General features: G+C 34.4%; 1 protein-coding gene across 4 annotated transcripts in view; it reads right to left on the reverse strand.

Annotated features, from left to right (window-relative positions):
* CNKSR2 (connector enhancer of kinase suppressor of Ras 2) overlaps window positions 1-20003 on the reverse strand; it is a 251073-nt gene that overhangs the window by 161756 nt on the left and 69314 nt on the right. For all 4 annotated transcript variants that reach the window (XM_087427479.1, XM_004435189.3, XM_004435188.3 and 1 more), the window contains exon 4: window positions 18542-18629. In XM_087427479.1, the coding sequence (XP_087283605.1) occupies window positions 18542-18629 (88 nt within the window). The remainder of the gene's footprint in view (window positions 1-18541; window positions 18630-20003) is intronic.

Here is a 20003-nt window from a genome sequence, read left to right on the forward strand (position 1 = left end):
AGGGAGGATGAAGGAGTGCACACTTTACTCTGATACAAGGAAGTGCTCACAGATGTTTGAGCATGAGAGGTGTGTGATCGAATGTATGTTTTACGAAAACAATGAGGAAGAAGTTATGGATTTGGAAGGGAGAAAAACTGGAGGCAGGGAGATCAGTTGGAACACTTTCAATAGAAAATGTGATATGTAACCAGGGCTTGAAATGAGGTTATGATGGTAGAAGGGGAGATGAGGAGAGGTGGATGACATACATGTAGCCAAGAATGAGAGAACTGGTTGACGGAATCATTAGATACAGAGAATAATGAAGAAGGGAAAGTTAAACATTACTCCAGGGGTTCGAGCCTAAGCAAATAGATGAATGACACAGTAGAGATGGTAGGAGGAAAGAATTGGTGGAGAATAATATAATATTTTGGGTATGTGAAACTAGAAGTGGCTGAGAGACAGGACATATAATACAAAGCTGTCCAGCAAGCAGGTGAAAAAGCTGAATCAGATCTAAAATAGCGCCAGGTCTGGGAGATATTTACACTGAAGTGATAGTTAAAGGTGCAAGAGAAAAACAACAACAACGAATTCATCAAAAAAGATTATGTAGGGGCTGGCCAGGTGCCGTAGTGGTTAAGTTCATGTGCTCTGCTTTGGCGGGCCGGGGTTCACTGGTTCGGATCCTGGGCATGGACCTACACACCACTCATCAAGCCATGCTGTGGTGGCATCCCTTATACAAAATAGGGAAGACTGGCACAGATGTTAGCTCAGGGACAATCTTCCTCAAGCAAAAAGAGGAAGATTGGCAATGGATGTTAGCTCATGGCCAATCTTCCTCACCAAAAAAAAAAAAAAAAAAAAGATTATGTACAGTGAGAAGATACCCGAGGACAGAAGCTCAGACAATGCTTATGTTTAGGAGCCAGATGGAGGAAGAGTTAGTTGCTCAGCCGAGAGTAAATGGAAAAAGTGGTGTTACTGAAACATATCTAATAAAACTTATATCAATAACAGTTATAATAATATGTTCTATGTCCGTGCTACCTAATTCAATAGTCATTAGACACATGTGGCTATTGAACACTTAAAACATGGCTAGTGCAAATGAGGAACTGAATTTGTAATTTTACTTAATTTAAATTTACATTTCAATTGCCACATGCAGCTAGTGATAACCATATTAGCAGCACAAGTCTAGAGAAATATAGTATAGTCCATCCAACAGTTACAAAACAGAAAGGCATTTAACAAGAATTTCAAACAAATAACAGTAAAGGCAATATCTGGGAAGAAAACATGAAGGGATTTAGATCCCAGTTATTAACCAGATGCTTCACTTTTTTCCCCTTCAGCAAAGAGCAGATTCCAGACTATGGTGACATCTACAGTAGCAGCACAGTATAATGAAACCAATTCTCTCTGTAGGATAATATATGGAAAAGAGCCATGAAAAGGAACTCAAAAGTACCCATTGCATACCTTTGTGGGCATAGAGAAAGCAGTGCCAGGGATAAAAGATTTGCAATGGATACAAGATAAAAGTCCAAACTAAATTTAGATTCATCAAAGACTGAAAGCTGACTGAGTATCCTGACAGCAAAGAATGCCCATTGTGAATAGATAGGCACAGGCATTCCTGTTGATGTGTTATCAAAATGCCATTATTTAACTCTAATTTCAGATATTTAATGTCCTTGGTAAACAAGGTAGAGGTATAATCACCCAAAAAGTACCTCCTTGGCAACTCCTTCACCATTTGACTAGCTCAATGACCACAAACTTGTTAGTGTTCCTGCAGTTGTTTCAGCATTGAGAAGAGGAAGGTTCATGAAGGATGGCATCTACAAATTTAAAAACGATCAATTTTTAAAAGAACTGGCTAAGACTTTCATTAGGTTAAATAAGGTCATGAGTTGTAACATAAAAAGAGCAATAAACAAAGAAGAGGGGAGAATGTGGGTGGGCATGACCGTAGTGGCTGTCTAGTCTTTCTGTCGGTGAACATAGCCATATTCTTCTATACCTTGCATCGTGTTCCTCTTCAAAATTCTGCTCCAGTTCTCCCCAAGGAGGTCATCTAAAAAGAAGCCCCATTTGGCGCTAATCACTCTATAGTCTTTCACTTGACAATGAAAAACTAATATTCCAATAGTTGAATGGGTGTGGAAACTAATCTTTTAGCATATAGAGACTTGGGGGTGCAGGCAGAAGTGAGGCTGATTGTTTTTTCAGTATCCACATGGCTCTCTAACAGATCCAAAACCACTGAGGCTTTGCAAGACTGAAGTGTCCAACAGGATAAAAACTAAAAACGTCAAATCAAGGTACCAATGACCAGAAAACTCATTAGAGTAAGACTGTGATCCTTGTAACTTTAATAGTTTAGTGTTGACAACCTGAAGAGGCAATGAGCTAATTCCCATTATGAACTAAGTTTGTTTATTCTGTATATCTTCAGTCAAGACCCAAATGGTTTGAATGGCCTATCAGATAACTACTAACTGTACATATTTTATGTCTATCTATTTGTTAGTCTTAGTCTCTCCCATTAGATTGTCAATATTTTCAAAGAAGGAACCCTATGTTCAACTGCACTGTCTCTTTAATTTCTCAAGGCGTTCTGTAAATATAATCTGCAAACTCTATAAACATAATCTGAATTTATCAGTTATGATTATTTTATTGCATTGATTCTCTATTTTCACATTCCATAATAAACATTTTACATTGGTTTTATAGATTAGGTATAAAAATGGAACTTTTAAAGCCATATTTCTTAAAGCAAAATTTCTAATGGCCAAACAAACCAGTACAGTACATTTAGTTTCTTCACACTCTTACTTTGTACAAAAATAGACTGAGTTTCACAGTTTTGAAATCATTTTAAACATTAGTTTGGTTTTAAACTTTAATCTGCATGATCTCAGCAGATCTTTTCAACAAAAATAATTAGGCCTTTCTCTGCATGAAGATTCATATTATATAAAATATATCAAGAATTTTATATTCATACAATGAAGCTAACATTTCTTTGTAATAAAGAGCCTCTTTAGCTTCCAGATGTTCAAGTTACTTATTATAATGACCATCTAACATATCACAAGGGAAAGAAAATCTATAGGGTCTAAGTGATGGGAGACAGTTTTTCCCTTGTGACAAATTCAACTCAAGAGTTCAAGCAAAGATAAATACCACGTCCCATTACAAATAAAATATAAATTAAACATTAATTCTTCAATTCAAGATCATCCACTTGGCTGGCAGAAAATAAGTGGAAGTTATGTTATCTTTGAAACAAAGTTCAAGTATTAATTTAAAAAATTTCCTAGCCCATATATCTTTCTCCTTTTTATCTATATAGATTGCATTTTTCTTGGACAAAATGTAACCATTTCTTTTCAGTAACTGTGTGCAACATTTGAAAAAATGCCATTTATACCCAAGCACTCAATAAATATTTTTAGATCACTGATGATAAGATATTTAAATCCTAATAAATACTAAATTGCCCAAGTAATAGTACCAGCTTAAATCTAGGCTTAATTTGGTACACCTTCAAAAGAGATATTACACAGAATCAGTATCCATTTAGGGTTTCCTAGTAGTAACATTGAGTGATTATAAGGCAGAATTTGATGCTCTGAAAAAATTCAGGAAGTCTTCCCCCTCCCACCAAACCTACCACCTATATTCCAGTAGATTATACTTAACATATCAAGAGACACACACATGCATACAAACACACCATTGAGGGGAGAGAAGAAATTCTTCAAACTCAACCTTTATCAAGCTGTTCTTTTGATATTTAAAATTTTTCCACATAATTTAATTTTATTGTCTTTCCTTACATTCAAATAAACAACATTGTTGTCCTTAAAATTCTAGTATAATGCTATAGCGAAATTCTTTGCAGATTCATTGCTTTGGCAGATTTGTATTATGATTTCTAAATATATAGTTCCTTTTTTTAAGGGAAAAGTAAACTTCCTTGAGCCATTGAAGTCAGCCACGGATATGTGACCAATGAAATGTGAGAAGTGCTATGTTTCATCTCCATGCAGAAACTTTAAGAATCAGTACATAGTTCACCATGCTCTCTTTCCCCACTGACATGATGACCAGCAGTGTTCAAGAAGAGGCTACTCTGGGCTTTGAAGTAAGAGGATGTGGAGTAGAGCTATAGCAATCCAGCATGGACATGGTGCATGAGCACTGGACATGAGTATTATTAAAAACCACTAATATTTTCAGGTTGTTTGTTATTGCAGCATAATCTAGCTTACGTTGACTGATACACTCCTCCACCAAATACAAGGGGGAAAAAATAGAACACACATGCAAATAAAGACCTAACCAATGCAGAGCTGAATGCAATAACTATTCCATGAATTTTACATGCTGTACCTCTTCATTTCAGGAAATATGAGTGCTATTTTTCAGAGGTACTGTGTCACTCCACACACATTGTAATTCACAAGCAACCTCACATTACATTCTGCTACTTTCATGCAAATCTAGTCTTTTACCATGTTGTATTTACAGATAATTTTTGCCTCACTTTATAAGTCTGATTCATGCTCACTCGTCCTAATTACTTAATTCTGACCAATTCTTCAACCTGCCATTGTCGACTACAATTTCAATCCATTATTTCACTTATGTTAGGGCCTAATTTCATCTGATGTTGGTGGTCATTCTGACCCAACCCAAGAGGCCTGGGTTATTAAAAACTACTTCAGTCATTTCTAAATGCCTTAGAAAATCAGTGCATATAACTAAAAGCTCTGTATTTTCTTTGGTTTGCTGCTTTCACCTTATGTTGGTATGAAAATCTATGTCATAAATTTTTATAATGATTTGACGATGTAATCCATGTAAGGCATAATATGATTCATAATAATGCTAAAAATACTATTATTATTCCTTCTTGTTTTACTAACTCTATTTTCTGCCCGTCTGTTGACACCACATTAGTTTCTACCACTGGTTCTCCCCTTATTGCAAATGCACAATGATCATTTTCATTAGTAACTTATATTTGATGTTTCAAAGAACAAGTCTAACCCTTTTGGATATTCATTTATGGCACAAATGGACTATGAACAACTGATAACTAGTTGTAAGTTCAAAACTTTAACTAGGCTCCTTTATAAAAATGTGGGCTCCGGGCTGATAGCACCTATAAATAGTTTAACCTCCTTATCCACAGTTCTCAATCATTCGGCCTGTGGATAAGTCTGGGGAATCTGCATTTTTAACAAGCTTCCCCAGGTGAATCATGGTCCAGGGACCACCTCCTTTTGGGAAACACTGTTCTTGATCAAATATATTTTCTTCCCACCTCACACTCATCTCATACTAAACCAGTAAAGTGTGAGTACAGCACAGTGGTTATCAACTTTGGCTCCATATTAGAATGAACTGATGCATCATTTTAAAAATACTGACGTCAAGCACCATCACAGAGAGTCTAATTTAATAGGTCTTGGACAGGGCTCAGATATCAGTGTTTTCAAAAAGCTCTTTCCTTGATTCTAAGGTGAAGCCAAACTTGAGGAGCAATGAGCATAAAGTATTACAAACTATGTCAAAGCACCTGGATCTAAGTCATGGCCATGTCATTTATTAATTATGTCACTTTCCTTCTCTGAAATTCCATTTACTCACTTACAAAATTGAGATAATGACATCTGGTCTACTTACTTTACCTGATTATTGTGAGGAACAAATCTGATAATATGTTGTAAAAGCACTTTGCCACCCTCAAAATAGTAATGATATTACTGCCTGCCTATTAAACTTTATATAGCCCTTTGTTTCCTGCTAACAATTTTTAAATGTCATAAGGAATAAGGTTTATCCAGATGATATGGTTTGAGGGAGGGGTTATAAAGGTGAAAGAAGGAGCCCAGGACAAAATACATTTCAATTCTAAAAGGCAGTTCAGAATCCTCGTGAGAGACAGGGCAGGAGAACATTTGTCTAGATAGTTTAAATGAGAAGAACAGGAAGCCTAGTGAGATACCTAGTGGGGGGAGAAGGGCTGTGGAAAACAGTGAGACATTAAAAAGGAAATTAATAGTTATGGTATTAATAACTACTGAATAGCACTAGGGTAGACATTTCAAAAGGCATTAAAAAACTTTGGGGATAGCACTTAGGAGCAAAATACATAAGAAAATATTTATAGAACCAGAACCAATAAAGGTACCTAATGGAACTTTTTGATTTTTCCTTCTTAAGTATTTTTATAACTCCCACTCTGGCATTGCATAGTCTAATAACATTATATTCTATATTCCTGTGTGTCCTAGATTTCCAAATTTGATATTAGATCAAAATTGGAATTTTTAAGCTACAAAAGCATTCTAAATGATACTCAGAAATGCACACATGGCTTTATTTTGGGAAAGTGAGAAGCAGATTAGACAGTAATGGGAAGCTTTTCTAGCTCCAAAACCAACCTTCTCCTTTGAGCCTCTGGTCCTCTCCACAGTAATTCTTTTCCCCTCCTCTCTTCAATTCACCAGTTCATTATCTGTTTCATGGAGGAGACTGGTGCTGTCACCACTGTTTCCCCCCAACTCATCTCCCTGGAGTTGCAAGGATTAATAGGAGAAGGAATAGGAAGAAGTAGCCTTAAAGTTTAAAGGAATAATTTTGTATTTGTAATAATCATAATATACCTGGATTTCATCAACTTTGAAAAATCAATATTTTCTGTTTAGTAAGGTATTCATCAGCATCACAGTGAGTTACAGCCTCTTAATTTAAAATCCTATAACCATTTTTTTGGTGAAATTTTAAGGGGAAAATGAATCCTTTCATTCTTTCAGCAAACATTTATTTGCCAGACACTGGAAACACCAAGGTACATGAGGCAGACACTGGATTTCACCAAGTCTCCTACAGCAAATCTTTTCTTAAATAGATTGGTATTACTTTTGGCTTGATTCTTTAAAAAGAATAATCACAGTATATTACAAATGGTAGCATCTCAGGGACTCTCTTCTGAAGTTTATTTTATCACCTACAAGGATTAAGAATCACCTAACTCATCTTTCTACATCTGTTTCCATATATATAATATAGCAATAACAGTAAAAGTTCTATCTGTTCAGGGTCTTTGTGAGAAAATTTTAAAAGCCTCTTGAAAGGTGAACTGCATAATAATACAGTATGACAAAAATACAGTAATTCAGAGAGTAGGAAGACAATGAAACAAGACATAAACAAGCAATAAAACTTTAAGCAAAGGATGTGGTACAATTGTAAAGATGAGCATGTACATACTGTATAACCCAGCAATTACCCTCCTATATATATACTTAAATGTAGATATATATCCAAATGTTCACGGTCAGGAGAATGGATAAACATATTGGAGTATATACACACAATGGAGTACTATACGAAGTGAAAGTGAATGAACTACAGTGATTGAACAAAACACAAATGAATTCAGAAATACAATATCAAGTGAAAAAAGTAATACGTAGAGTGATACTATTTTTACAAAGCTCAAAGATAAGCATAATTAAATTAGAGGTTTAGAAAACTATATAAAAACGATTTTAAGAAAAAAGAAATAATAAACACCCTAAGAGGCAGAGTGATGAGGTGGTGGAGGAGCACAAAACTAAAACAATATTGGTAATGTTCTAGTTATTAAATTAGATGGCAGATTCATGAATATTTGATTTATTATTATGCTTCATAACATATAAATGACATGCATTCTTTTGTACATATAAAATATTACATAAATTTTTAAATGTAATACACTGACAAAACCAGATGTCTGAGAAATAGTATCCTGCCATTTGTTATCTAAAACAATTTGATTAGTATAGTACACCACACATCTACTTCTTCTGTTATTACTGGTGGTGATACTACCTACATCTTTAAAAGTGTTTTTGCAAAATGCTCAGATAACATGCATATGTTATAGGCATATAGTCTAGGCTTGTAAAAAAATAAACCTACGAAAACAATCTGTTTCAGTATTCATTTTCATATAATATCCAGTAAGTTTTTAAGTTTTTGTTTACAAGTCAGGCCAGTGTCAGAAAGCTAGAAGAATAATAAATAATTACGTTCCAATGTTCTTTTTTTTTTTTTTTTTGTGAGGAAGATCAGCCCTGAGCTAACATCCATGCTAATCCTCCTCTTTTTTTTTTCGCTGAGGAAGACCGGCTCTGAGCTAACATCTATTGCCAATCCTCCTCCTTTTTTTTTCCCCAAAGCCCCAGTAGATAGCTGTACGTCATAGTTGCACATCCTGCTAGTTGCTGTATGTGGGATGCGGCCTCATGGCCGGACAAGCGGTGCATCAGCGCACGCCTGGGATCCGAACCCAGGCCGCCAGTAGCGGAGCGCGCGCACTTAACCACTAAGCCACGGGACCGGCCCCGTTCCAGCGTTCTAAATAGTACTTTCCTAAAGTCTTAGAATGCAGTAATTTCAACACTCTTATTTACCTTTTCATTCTCAGCCTTTAGAAAACTTGCAGCTACCAAGAATAATTTTATTTTTTTATATCAAGAATGAGAATTTCTCTGTGTTTTTATATTTCTTCTGACTATATTGCTATATTCTAGGTCTTTGAAGAGATACAGGTAAACATATATGACAATCTCAGCTTTGCAAATTCTATATAGTTTTTGTTTTCTATTTGTCTACAGAAAAAAAGTCCTCTAGTTATCTGAGTACTATGCCTAATAGTTCTATATCTAATTTCTGATTCACTATATTAGGATTATATAGAAAAGTTCAAAAAGATATTGGTTTTGCTTCTTCATGATCAACTAAAACAGCTGAAGAAAATTTAAGGATTAAGTATAATTACACCGAACTAAATATCTTGTTTGTTTAAGTATAAAGTAAAAAAACAGAATCACCTTTTGTATTAACTTCAACTGGGATGCTAAGTAAAATAATTCACATTGTTTAAAAATTATATATAAAGCTTGTCCTGGTTTTTGGTCTAAAATGCCCCAGTTTGAATCCCAAGAGCCCCACTCCAATTTTCAGGTCACCTAGAATGCCTGATTCAGGAAGGCTTAAAACACTAACCCTGAGAATACTGCAAATATAGTATTTAAAGTTGTATTTGAGATGAATGAGAGACTATCCTGGTTGGGTTTTTATATGTTTTAATACTTACTACACGAATCATATATACCCTGCTTACCCCAGTAGAATTTATACACCCACTTTAGAAATTCACAAGTATTTAACTACTACTTGAATCTTAATATCCCTTTCACAACACACTTTCTGTATAACTGACTATTATACACTGGCCTTTTACCTTTAAACATTCTGAATTTTCCACTTTCAACTCTAGGTTACTTGAATATGTGAATAGGGATGGCAAATTCACAGGTGATCAAAATCAATTTCTGTATTACATTTGAACATGCATATTTCAAAATATTCTCCAGAATATGGAGCACAGTAATCAAGTTGCATTAAAATCTAAAGAACATCCTAAATTAAAACAGAATTCTTTTTAAAAAAATCACTCATCCTAGAAATAGGTCTTTCTTCTCTACCACTCAATACCAAAAGTAAGCAGAGCATCACTCTTAAATTTTCTGTACAGCAAAATCTATCTCAGTTTAGAGTTTCCAAAGGCTCTTTTGCTATATAAGGTAACTAAAATTGCCATCTATTAAGCTCCCACTAAATGCCAGATTATGGGCTAGATCAATCTACAATATTCACAGCAACCTTCCCATAATCCAACAAGGTAGTGATCTACTTTTACAGATAAAGACAAAGAGTATCAGAGATATGAAGTAATTTGTCCAAGTTTATACAGTTTGTCAAAAAGCAGAGCCAAGATGATGAACTCAGATCTCCCTTATGTCAAAGCCCACTACACTATTTTGCCATAAAATGTAAGAGTAAATGATATAAAATGTCAACCAAGAAGGTACTATTCATACAGATGAAATATAATAAAGTAAAATATAATAGCTATTGTCAATAAACTTATAGGCCAAATTTCCTTTCATAAATCCTTTAAAAATCACTTCTAGGCTATTTATTTTCACAAAATTCTGCAATCTTCTTTTTTTTAATTTTTATTTTTACAAATATGTGCTCTAAGAATTTAAAGGACAAATACCAATTCAATAAGTCCTAGAGAAAAGCCTGGGTATTTTCTTATTTTATCTTGGGTATTTACCTTGAGTAAATAGCAACCTGATTAAGATAAAATAGGTTAGATTAAATTCAAGCAGGAATACATTTTAAAAATGGCTATATACTCAATATGCTCATTTATATTTTTACTTAAAAATGCATACTTAGAGAATAGTTCATAAATTGTTTACTTTTATTGATTTGTATCTAAAATGGTGTAAAGGTAACAAAAGTGATTAGAAAGTACACAGACATAATTGAGAGAAAGTTGCCCATCAAAAATAAACACTTCCAATATTGATCTTTAAAGAATATTTTTCCAATTTTCTTGAATAAAGATTTAAAAACAAACAAAATACATCCGACTGGTAAATATGGAACAAAATCAAACAAATGAAGCCAGAAAGTCAGAATAACAACTTAAGTAAAGACACTGATTGTCGGAAAGACCAAAGCAGTAGCACAGCTGTGTCTGGTGCTCAGGTTGGGATGACTGTAAATATTCTTCATTACAGTTTTCTGTATTTTTTTAAATTACTGAGTGTTATTATTTTATAAAATTTTTTAAAGGACAAAAGATTCTATTTGAAACATGCAGTAAAATAAAAAAAATTATGGCCTAATACTAAATGAAAAAGACTATATTCAAAATATATGTGCATGTACCTGAAAACAGGCTGAAATAAAATAGGCAAAATAAATATAATAGGGATTTTCTTTGGGTAAAAAGATTACAAGCAATGTCTTTTTTTCTTTTTATTACTCCAAATTTTTCTATAAAGCAAATTATATTACTTTTTTTTTGCTGAGGAAGACTGGCCCTGGGCTAACATCCATGCCCATCCTCCTCCACTCTATATGGGATGCCTCCACAGCATGGCTTACCAAGCAGTGCGGAGGTGTGCACCCGGGATCCAAACCGGCGAGCCCCGGGCCGCTGCAGCGGAGCGCGCGCACTTAACCGCTTGCGCCACCAGGCTGGCCCCATTATATTACTTTTATAATTTAAAAAATGTGGAAAATAATTAGAGGAGTATAGAATGTGCTACATACAAACCTTTATACTGATGGCATACAACATCAATGGAATGAATACAAGCAAGGACCATAAAAACTCTCTTTCAACATCTAAATGAACTTTCAGTTCTTGGTGATGATTCTCTCAGTTAAGATTTTTTGAACAGTAAATGCTATTTCTTCAAATTTTAGAGAGAGGGGAAGGAAAGTGTTGACTACGCAGCAGGTAAAAATTACATATTTAAAATAAGATCTTTTAAGAAAAGTCTCTAGAATTTCTTTTTTCTTTGCATTTCTTTTCTTCTCAAAAGTTATTTTACAACAACCTTATATGAAAGATTACTGATCTTGTCTTTTTTTCCAACTTTCAGCTGGGAATGGTAAGGGAAAGTAATGTTTTGCACACTATTCAGAAAACCAATGATATCCAAGGACATGGAAAAATGGATCTAAATAGGTTGAAAAATGAGCAAGCCGATGAGAAAACATCAAGACATTTTAATACATAGGATTTAGAGGGGATCATTTCAGGTAAAAGTATATCACCAGAACTTGAATTTTAAAAGAAAGTTTTCACTCTGTATTTAACATTTCAAAATCTGATTTAAAATGTTTCACTACATGTTGAAATTTTTCTCTCAGCACGTAATTCAGATTTCACTGTATATAAAGCTGAAGAAATTTAACACCAAAGGGGAAAAAAAATCTGTGTACATTTATTATTTAAAACAAAGTTGTTATTCTAATTCCTTTTATCAAATCTCTTTATTTCTTATCCATTTTATAAATAATATTACTTTCCTTCTGTTTTTCACTTCATATGTGAACCATTTTTAATACATCTAATTTGATTCTCACAATAATAGATAGAATCATTTCTGTTTATAGATGGCACGGCAATTACGTGGTGTACCAAGGTGAAATGGTCATGAAGAAACAGGGCTAAGCCTCAAATCTCCCAATACTCACTATCCCCATCCTCTGTCCATTGCCCCAAGTATTCTAAGTTCCACCAAAGCTTCACCCTGCAAATTGATACTTTTGTGCCCATTTCTTAACTAGTGACAATCTAATTGGTCGTTTTTTTGTTTGAAGTGGAAAACAGAAAAATGGTACAGTGGAATAATTTTGGGTTAAGCTGATACCCATTAGGGCAGGCATCATGGCAATTATTTCAATGCTGACAAGAAGTGCGTGGGTACCTGTCTCATTTTTCTGATTTCAGTTCCTGACAGTGCTCTAAATGAAGCTTCAGTTCTTTGTCAGAATTCTTTCCATTTAACATTTTAATACCAGTTTCCACTTTATCTCAAATGCGTTATTATAATCAATCTTACATGGGGAGGAAAGTGTTGGGGGGAATCTCTTTAAAAGACTTCAAATATAACTATCTAAACCCATCACAACTGGAAAAAACAGATATAGTAGGTTAAATAAATTCCTCCAAAAAGAGCTTGTTAAAATAAATTTACATTATCTTTCTCCTCTAATGTTAGCATTACTTTAAATATAAGTAGCCAATATCAAGAAGCACTTTCCACTTACTTCATAGTACCACCCCTTTGTGTTAAGAAGGGAAAAAAAGCTATTTGTGACAGTTTATTTTTAGATATTGATCATCTCATCTTGCTGCAAAGGGAATAAAAATAATTAAAGCTGAGTAAAAATAATTTGAAGTACAGCATATTTCAAAGCATAACTATCATAACTGTTCAGATGAGATTTCTTGAAAGCCTGGTAATAAATGCATGCCCTAGATATTTTTTTAAAAAATCTACACTTTGCTTATTCAAATTGGCCTCTTTTACTGGCAGCTTAAGTTTAATTCCTGTCTTCAGATACTGCATACAATTCCAAGTGAATGCAGTGATTAGTGTGTATATAATGGCTGAATGAGTCCATTAGATGGACACTGACTGTAAACTACGTAATTTACTTTAAAATATAGTAAGTTTTCGTCTATGTTGTGTTCTTTCATCAAAGTAGTATTTCTTCAATGTTCACAGCACTCATTTTTCGTTTTTCTGATAACTCAAATTCATTTTAGAAAATTTTGAAAATACAGAAAAGTAGAATCTAAATAAAATATAATCACTGATAGTTTCATTTTCAAGAAACGGATACTTCACCATTTTACTTCACTATTTTATCTATCATCTTCATTCCTATTGCTACGACAGGTAGCAACGGACCACAGAGCCCAGAAAAACTTGTTACCAAAGATATGACATCATGTAACAGTAGAAAAATAATAGATTACTTAAGAGAGTTTACAAACACTAATATATCATGCCTATAACTAGGTTTCCTCTAAAAGATCTGTGTTTTTACCATTATATATTTGCATAGTGTTTCAGAAGTTTAATTCATTTTCATTCTAGCATTAGAAAGTTGTTATGAGGATCAATACTCTTATTTGAACTAATGAATAAGCTGAGATGTAGTGATGGGTATCTCTGGATATTTCTGGGGGTTCTTTACATGAATAGCAGAGACAGGACTGTAGCTTTTACATAGGAGATGAAATAAAAATGAATAACAATTCAAGCATTTAATTCCAAATTTTTCTTGGAAGAGTACAAACGAGCATGTGCTAACCACAGGAGATAACTGGGGCTCAGGTCAATTTATTTTAACAAGAATGTAATGAGCACCCACTATATATGAAAATGAGCAAGACATTGTTCCTGTCTTCAAGGATTTCATAACCTAATGGAAATCAGATAATTATTATTCACAGCTGAATATAACTGTCATAGATGAGATGTGAAATGCTATGTAAATTTAAGGGATTTCTACCTCTGTCCACACAACAAAAAATTATAGCTAATAAGTCAACAAAGGGGACAAAATGGAATCATAAAAAATAATTAATAAAAAAACATATAGAAAAAAAGAGAAAAAAGAATAAAGAACACATGGGAAACACAACAACAGCAAGGTGGTATATTTAATTTAATCCCAACCATATCAATAATTACACTAAATGTAAATGGTCAAAATAGGGGGAAGGTACAAACAGTTGTGGGAAATAGTAAGTTATATGAATGAGGTGGCATTTCCTAGAGGCCTTAAAGGATGGGATATGATTTTAACCGACAGAGATAAAAAGATATGGGGCATGTTCTGAGGAGGCTTCACAACATAAAAAGATGAAGCTGCAAGATCTATTTTACCAATAGTAAGTCATCCACATGAACTAGAGTACAATTAAGATACATGGGAGTACTGGAAGATAAAACTGAAATTTTGTCAGAACCATACTTGGAGCCCCTTGAATTCCAAAGAAAGGAGTTTGTAATCAATTTTGAAAGTAGTGGAAAATTGCTAAAAGTGAAAAAATTGGAGTGGGGCTTTGGGATGACTAGTCTGCAAGTGATTGATTCTATACTTATAAGTAGATTAAATCAGGATGTCATGAAGATGTATTTTTTTAAGAGAAAATTTCATCTCATATTTCCTTTAAGGTACAACAGAAAAGACTTAGTTAAAGTAGACAAATTAAGATATCAAGTCAGGTACAAGTTGGGATGGGGTGGGCAAGAAGATAACCAAGAACACCCACGTATAGGTTTTTGTTCAGAAGCATCTTAAAGGTGACATGTGGAACAGGACAGTGATAGAAAATGAGAGTGAGGTAGAAAAAACTGTGACAAACGTTATGAGCTACTGAACTTTACAAAAACAGAAATAGGTAATGTTAGAGCAAAATGTCCTAAGAAAGGCAAGGCATCCTCTTCAAAACAAAGTATACAGTAGGTGGAGGGTACAGAAGGTCCTTCTACATCCTGAGTATATTTGGAGTATTTCAATTATTTGGAGTAATTTCAATAATTCTGTGTTTGGTCAAGACAGAATGTACTTAAAAGTTCAACCTATAATAGCATATCTCTCTATTCTACCTAATGTTTCCTGACCTGTAAATAGCAAACCTAAATCCATTATGTCTTGAAGTAAGATTCCTAAAGAGAATGTTGAGCCAAATAGTGCGGCTGTTAAAAGGTCCTATTGAGAGCATGAACAAGCCTCTGAGGGCAATATCAAAATGCCATATGTTTTCTATGAAGTAGTTCTCAATAGCAGGTGTTCATACATTCTGGAAACAAACAATAACTGAATCACTGGTTACTTAGATGGTAGGTTCTTAAAATAGCGGAATGGGTGGGTTAGTCATATCTGACACAAACTGCCCTTCCACCACTGCACATGTTTGTACAGGAAATCTCAATCCACTGAAAATCATTTCAGCCATTCTTCTCAATGTAGCATCTGAAGGTTAGAATGACAAAGGTATGGTCTGGAACCTGTGAGTTCTAAACATAGAAAACCCTCCATCTTTGACCTCATTCTATACATAAAAGTTAAAAGAAAGGTAGCCTTTTTTTGTTTTCAAGGTCACTTTGTTTATCCCTTTTTGATACAGGAAAACATTAGGTATGTATGAATTAAGTGAAAATGAATACACTTGAGTACACTCCTTCAAGATTTTCAAGAACACTTATTATGGTTGCCATTTAGAATTGCAGTCCTGGTTTATAAGGCAACAAAGAGTGGGCCAATTATTCAAAAGTACACCTTAAACAGGACATCCAGATCCAGATGTTTGGAGGAGACACAAGAAATGAAAAATACCCACTTTCTGCCACAATTCTGCTTGGAAATGAAGTTATTTTGGAAGTTGACATCACATGGGCTGCATTCTCATAAGACTGACTATAAGTATGAGTTTCTCACATATAAAAAGTTGAAAAATAAACAAACTTTTAATTCTCCCATTTAATTCCATGGTATTTCAACTGTCTTGGGTCTCATGTATAAATAAAAACTTTAAATAGTACGCATAATACAGTTATCACAGATCCTGTCAAGTAGCAGATAGTAAGTGTTAATAATTATTATATTACTTTGATTGTTTGTATATAGATTACTACTGAGGACTCATCCAGTATTAAGAGTCTATCAATGATTATCATATAAATACTGTGTAGTAGGTACCCTTACATTAGAGAGAATTTCTTTCTCTCATAGTAAAAGGGAAGAAACTAATCTGGTTTGTTATCTACATCTCAAATCTCTGGTCAAGTCTAATGCCTTTAAAAGAAACAGAGCTTTAGAAAATAGAGTTTTGAAGAAATATCACTGATAATACGGAACTACAAGGAAAATTACTCATTGATTATATTATTGCTCTTTTACCCCTGTGCCCTAGAACAACATATGAGAACCAGAATCACCTGGAAAACTAGTAAATAGGCAGGTTCCTGGGCCCTGCCAACAGTACATTTGGGGTGTGTACCAAGAATCTGAATTTCTAACAAGTTTTCATGTGATGATAATATTGCTGATCCACAGCCCACACTGGACCAGCATTGCCCTAGAACACAGGTCAGCAAACTACGGTCAGTGGGCCAAATTAGACCTGCTGCCTGTTTTTGTAAAACAAGTTTTACTGGTACATAGCCATGCCCATTCATTTACACATTGTCTATGGCTGTTTTTGCATTACAACAGCAGAGTTGAGTGGTTGCATCTGACAAGATAAAGCCTACAAAGTTTAAACACTTACTGCCTGGCCTTTTACAGAAAAGGTTTGCTGACCCTTGCCCTAAAATGCCACTCTTCTTCCTATTACCCAGTTGAGATCTTTGAAATTCAGAAATGAAATTTACTGATATCAAATATGAAGATATGCAGTGAGACTTTTAGGGTATTTCAAAGCTCATAAAATGTTCACCATTTTCATGCATGTCTGTGACTAACAGCAATGAGTTGCTGACTTTCTCACTGTCATCACATAATCCTGATGAATGTCTGATGTGTTCCACAATTAAAAGTCACAAAGTTACTCTCCTTTCTATAATGAAAAACATCTTAAAACCTGCAGTTTCAGGGGCCGGCCCAGTGGCGCAAGCAGTTAAGTGCATGCGCTCTGCTTTGGCGGCCCCGGAGATAGTGAGTTTGGATCCCAGGCGCGCACCGACGTACCGCTTGTCAAGTCATGCTGTGGCGGCATCCCATATAAAATAGAGGAAGATGGGCACGGATGTTAGCTCAGAGCCAACCTTCCTCAGCAAAAAAAGAGGATTGGCATCGGATGTTAGCTCAGGGCTGATCTTCCTCACAAAAGAAAAAAAAGAAAAAACTCTGCAGTTTCAGAGAAATGGTGCAAACAAAATCTATACAGTACAATACAAAATATCCTGAAGCACGTAAATCTATATTAATGAATTTCTTATTTCTTTGAGAAAATACAGGCAATATAATAAACTCTTCATTACCCCTGGTAATAAAGGACAGGGAGTAGAGGATAAATTAAATCATCAGTTTCCCCAATAATCTTCTGTATCATCATATTTTATCCTCTGCTTTCCCTATTTCTGTATCACTGGATACGTTAACAAATAATGGGGGCCGGCTCCGTGGCTTAGCGGTTAAGTGTGCGCGCTCTGATGCTGGCGGCCCGGGTTCGGATCCCGGGAGCGCCCCGAGGCACCACTTCTCCATCCAACGTGAGGCCGAGTCCCACGTACAGCAACTAGAAGGATGTGAACCTATGACATACAACTATCTACTGGGGCTTTGGGGGGAAAAAACTGAATAAATAAAAAAAAAATCTAAAAAAAAAAAAAAACAAAAAAACAAAAAACAAATAATGGCACTCTGAGAAAGCAGCAGCAGCAACAGGCTGACATCAGTCTTACACAGAGTGGTGGCTGCAGGCCTCAGACCTCTCAGATGTGTTTTGTTATTAGATTTAAATAAATTTTTGCAGGATATATACTAGTCAATTCACCCCTCTACCATATCTTATGCCAGGCTTGATTCGAACATTTATATTAGTTGCTGCACTCCTGAAGGCATTTGATTTGGAAGTCCCTGGCCTAAATAATATTCAAAGTAAAAAAAATCAGGTCATGTAAGCAGACAACTGTTAAAGGTTATTATGTATATTTGTTTGTATGTGTACCTATATAAGTGAAACTAATAGTTGTGCTAATAAGGAACTAATAGTTTCTTAGAGCAGAAGTCTCAGATTGTTATCCAAATGAGGCAATTTAATTTTGTAAAAGGCAATATAGTTTAGTCACCCCCACTAAAAGTGTGAGACTAACACACTTACGATGTTATTATAATGATGTTTCCAGAAGTTCAGGCTACTTTTACATCTTCTGGTAAATAAAACCCATGTTTATTGGGCTAAATGAATAGTTTTCCAATGAATACTTACATACTTGGTTTCTTTAGAACTATTTGCCTTTGAATGAGAAACTCTCAAACCAGTATCTTATAAAGTCTCGGTAAATAAGACTACTTCTCATTGTTAGAATATGAAATAGCTAATAAATTAACAGATGGAAAGTTTGTCAGCTAATACCTGTTGCACGATTGTTGTTAATTCCAAGCAGAGCTGTATGACATTATTCCTTGTAACTGAATAGTCTGTGACGGCAGCAAATGGTGACCTATAAAGGCAAAAGGAAAACTGTGATTAATACGAACAGCTTTTGAAAGGTCCCAAAATAAAATAGCCTATAATAAGATTTTGAACAATATAAAATGAATTATTCTGAAGTTTACATAGTGATAAAAAATATTTGGGACATATCTAAGGAAAAAAACTGAGGGAAATGCTTAGAAGAGAATTAAACTCAAGAAACACAATGCTTGCTTTCCATCAAATTCTTTTTTTTTCAGTTCTTAATATTTTAAAAGTTCTTTGATACTTCTTACAAGGTCTTTTCACTATGTCTAAAACAAAACAAAAAAGGAGTACTTTAGGCAAAGACAACATTTTAGTTACCTTCAAATGAAGCTAAGATTTGAGTACACTTATCTTCTTGAAATATTCACAATTAAGAGCTAGTAATAATGACAGCTAACACTTACTGAGGACTATGTGCCATTTACTGTTCTAAATGCTTTGCATGTACTAAACAATTTTTATAATTCTTATGAGATAAACACTATCATTATTCCCATTTTACAGATCAGAAACCTGAGGTAGGGGAACATTAAGTGACGACTAGTAAGTGGTGGAGCTGGTATTCAAACCCAGGAAGTCCGACGCCAGAGTCCACCCCCACACAGGAGTTAAACACTAATGCAGCGCCTCTATGAACTACATAGGTTTTACCTTGTACTAAATCAATCATTTATGTCACTTCATACTCTTTTTCAAACAACTTGGTATATAAATAATAAATATATACTGGTATAAGGTTTATATTTTCAAGAATTTTATAGACAGATAGCAGCAGTCTTTCCTAGTAAGTATTTTGCCACCAAATGAATTCACAGTGGCTTTCCATCACTCCTTATCCTCTCTTGTCTGTGAATGCCAATCAGGTTTTTGTGGGGCTAAAGCTACTATGATTTGGGAGGTGCAGTTTAAGGAAAAGAAAACAAAAAAAAAATAGAAAAGAAGGGATGGAGGTGAAAATTTGGCTAAATTACTGGAACCTTACTGCTTTGGATCTCTATTTATATCTCTTTAGGCAATTTACTAGAAATGCTTATATAGAACTGCTTCCTGGTTACAAACTGAATTTGTGTCTCTTCTAGAAGACTCTACAACTCAAGCACCTCTCATTCTCATAGGGGTCCATATAAGAGAGAGGCTCTTTATTGGCTACATTTTTTTATAACATATTTTTCACTTATATTTTTTATTATGGCCATTCTAATAGCTATGTAGTGGCATATCATCATAGATTTAATTTGAATTTCCCCAAGTCATAAATAATTTCTATATTTACATTATATATTAGCTATATCTAATAGTTATTTTCCTAATAATTTTCTAATCAGTAATGATGTTCATGTGCATATTTGCTATC

This window comes from Ceratotherium simum, chromosome X (genome assembly GCF_057802395.1).
Source record: "Ceratotherium simum simum isolate JZ-2026a chromosome X, ASM5780239v1, whole genome shotgun sequence".
Classification (NCBI taxonomy): domain Eukaryota; kingdom Metazoa; phylum Chordata; class Mammalia; order Perissodactyla; family Rhinocerotidae; genus Ceratotherium; species Ceratotherium simum.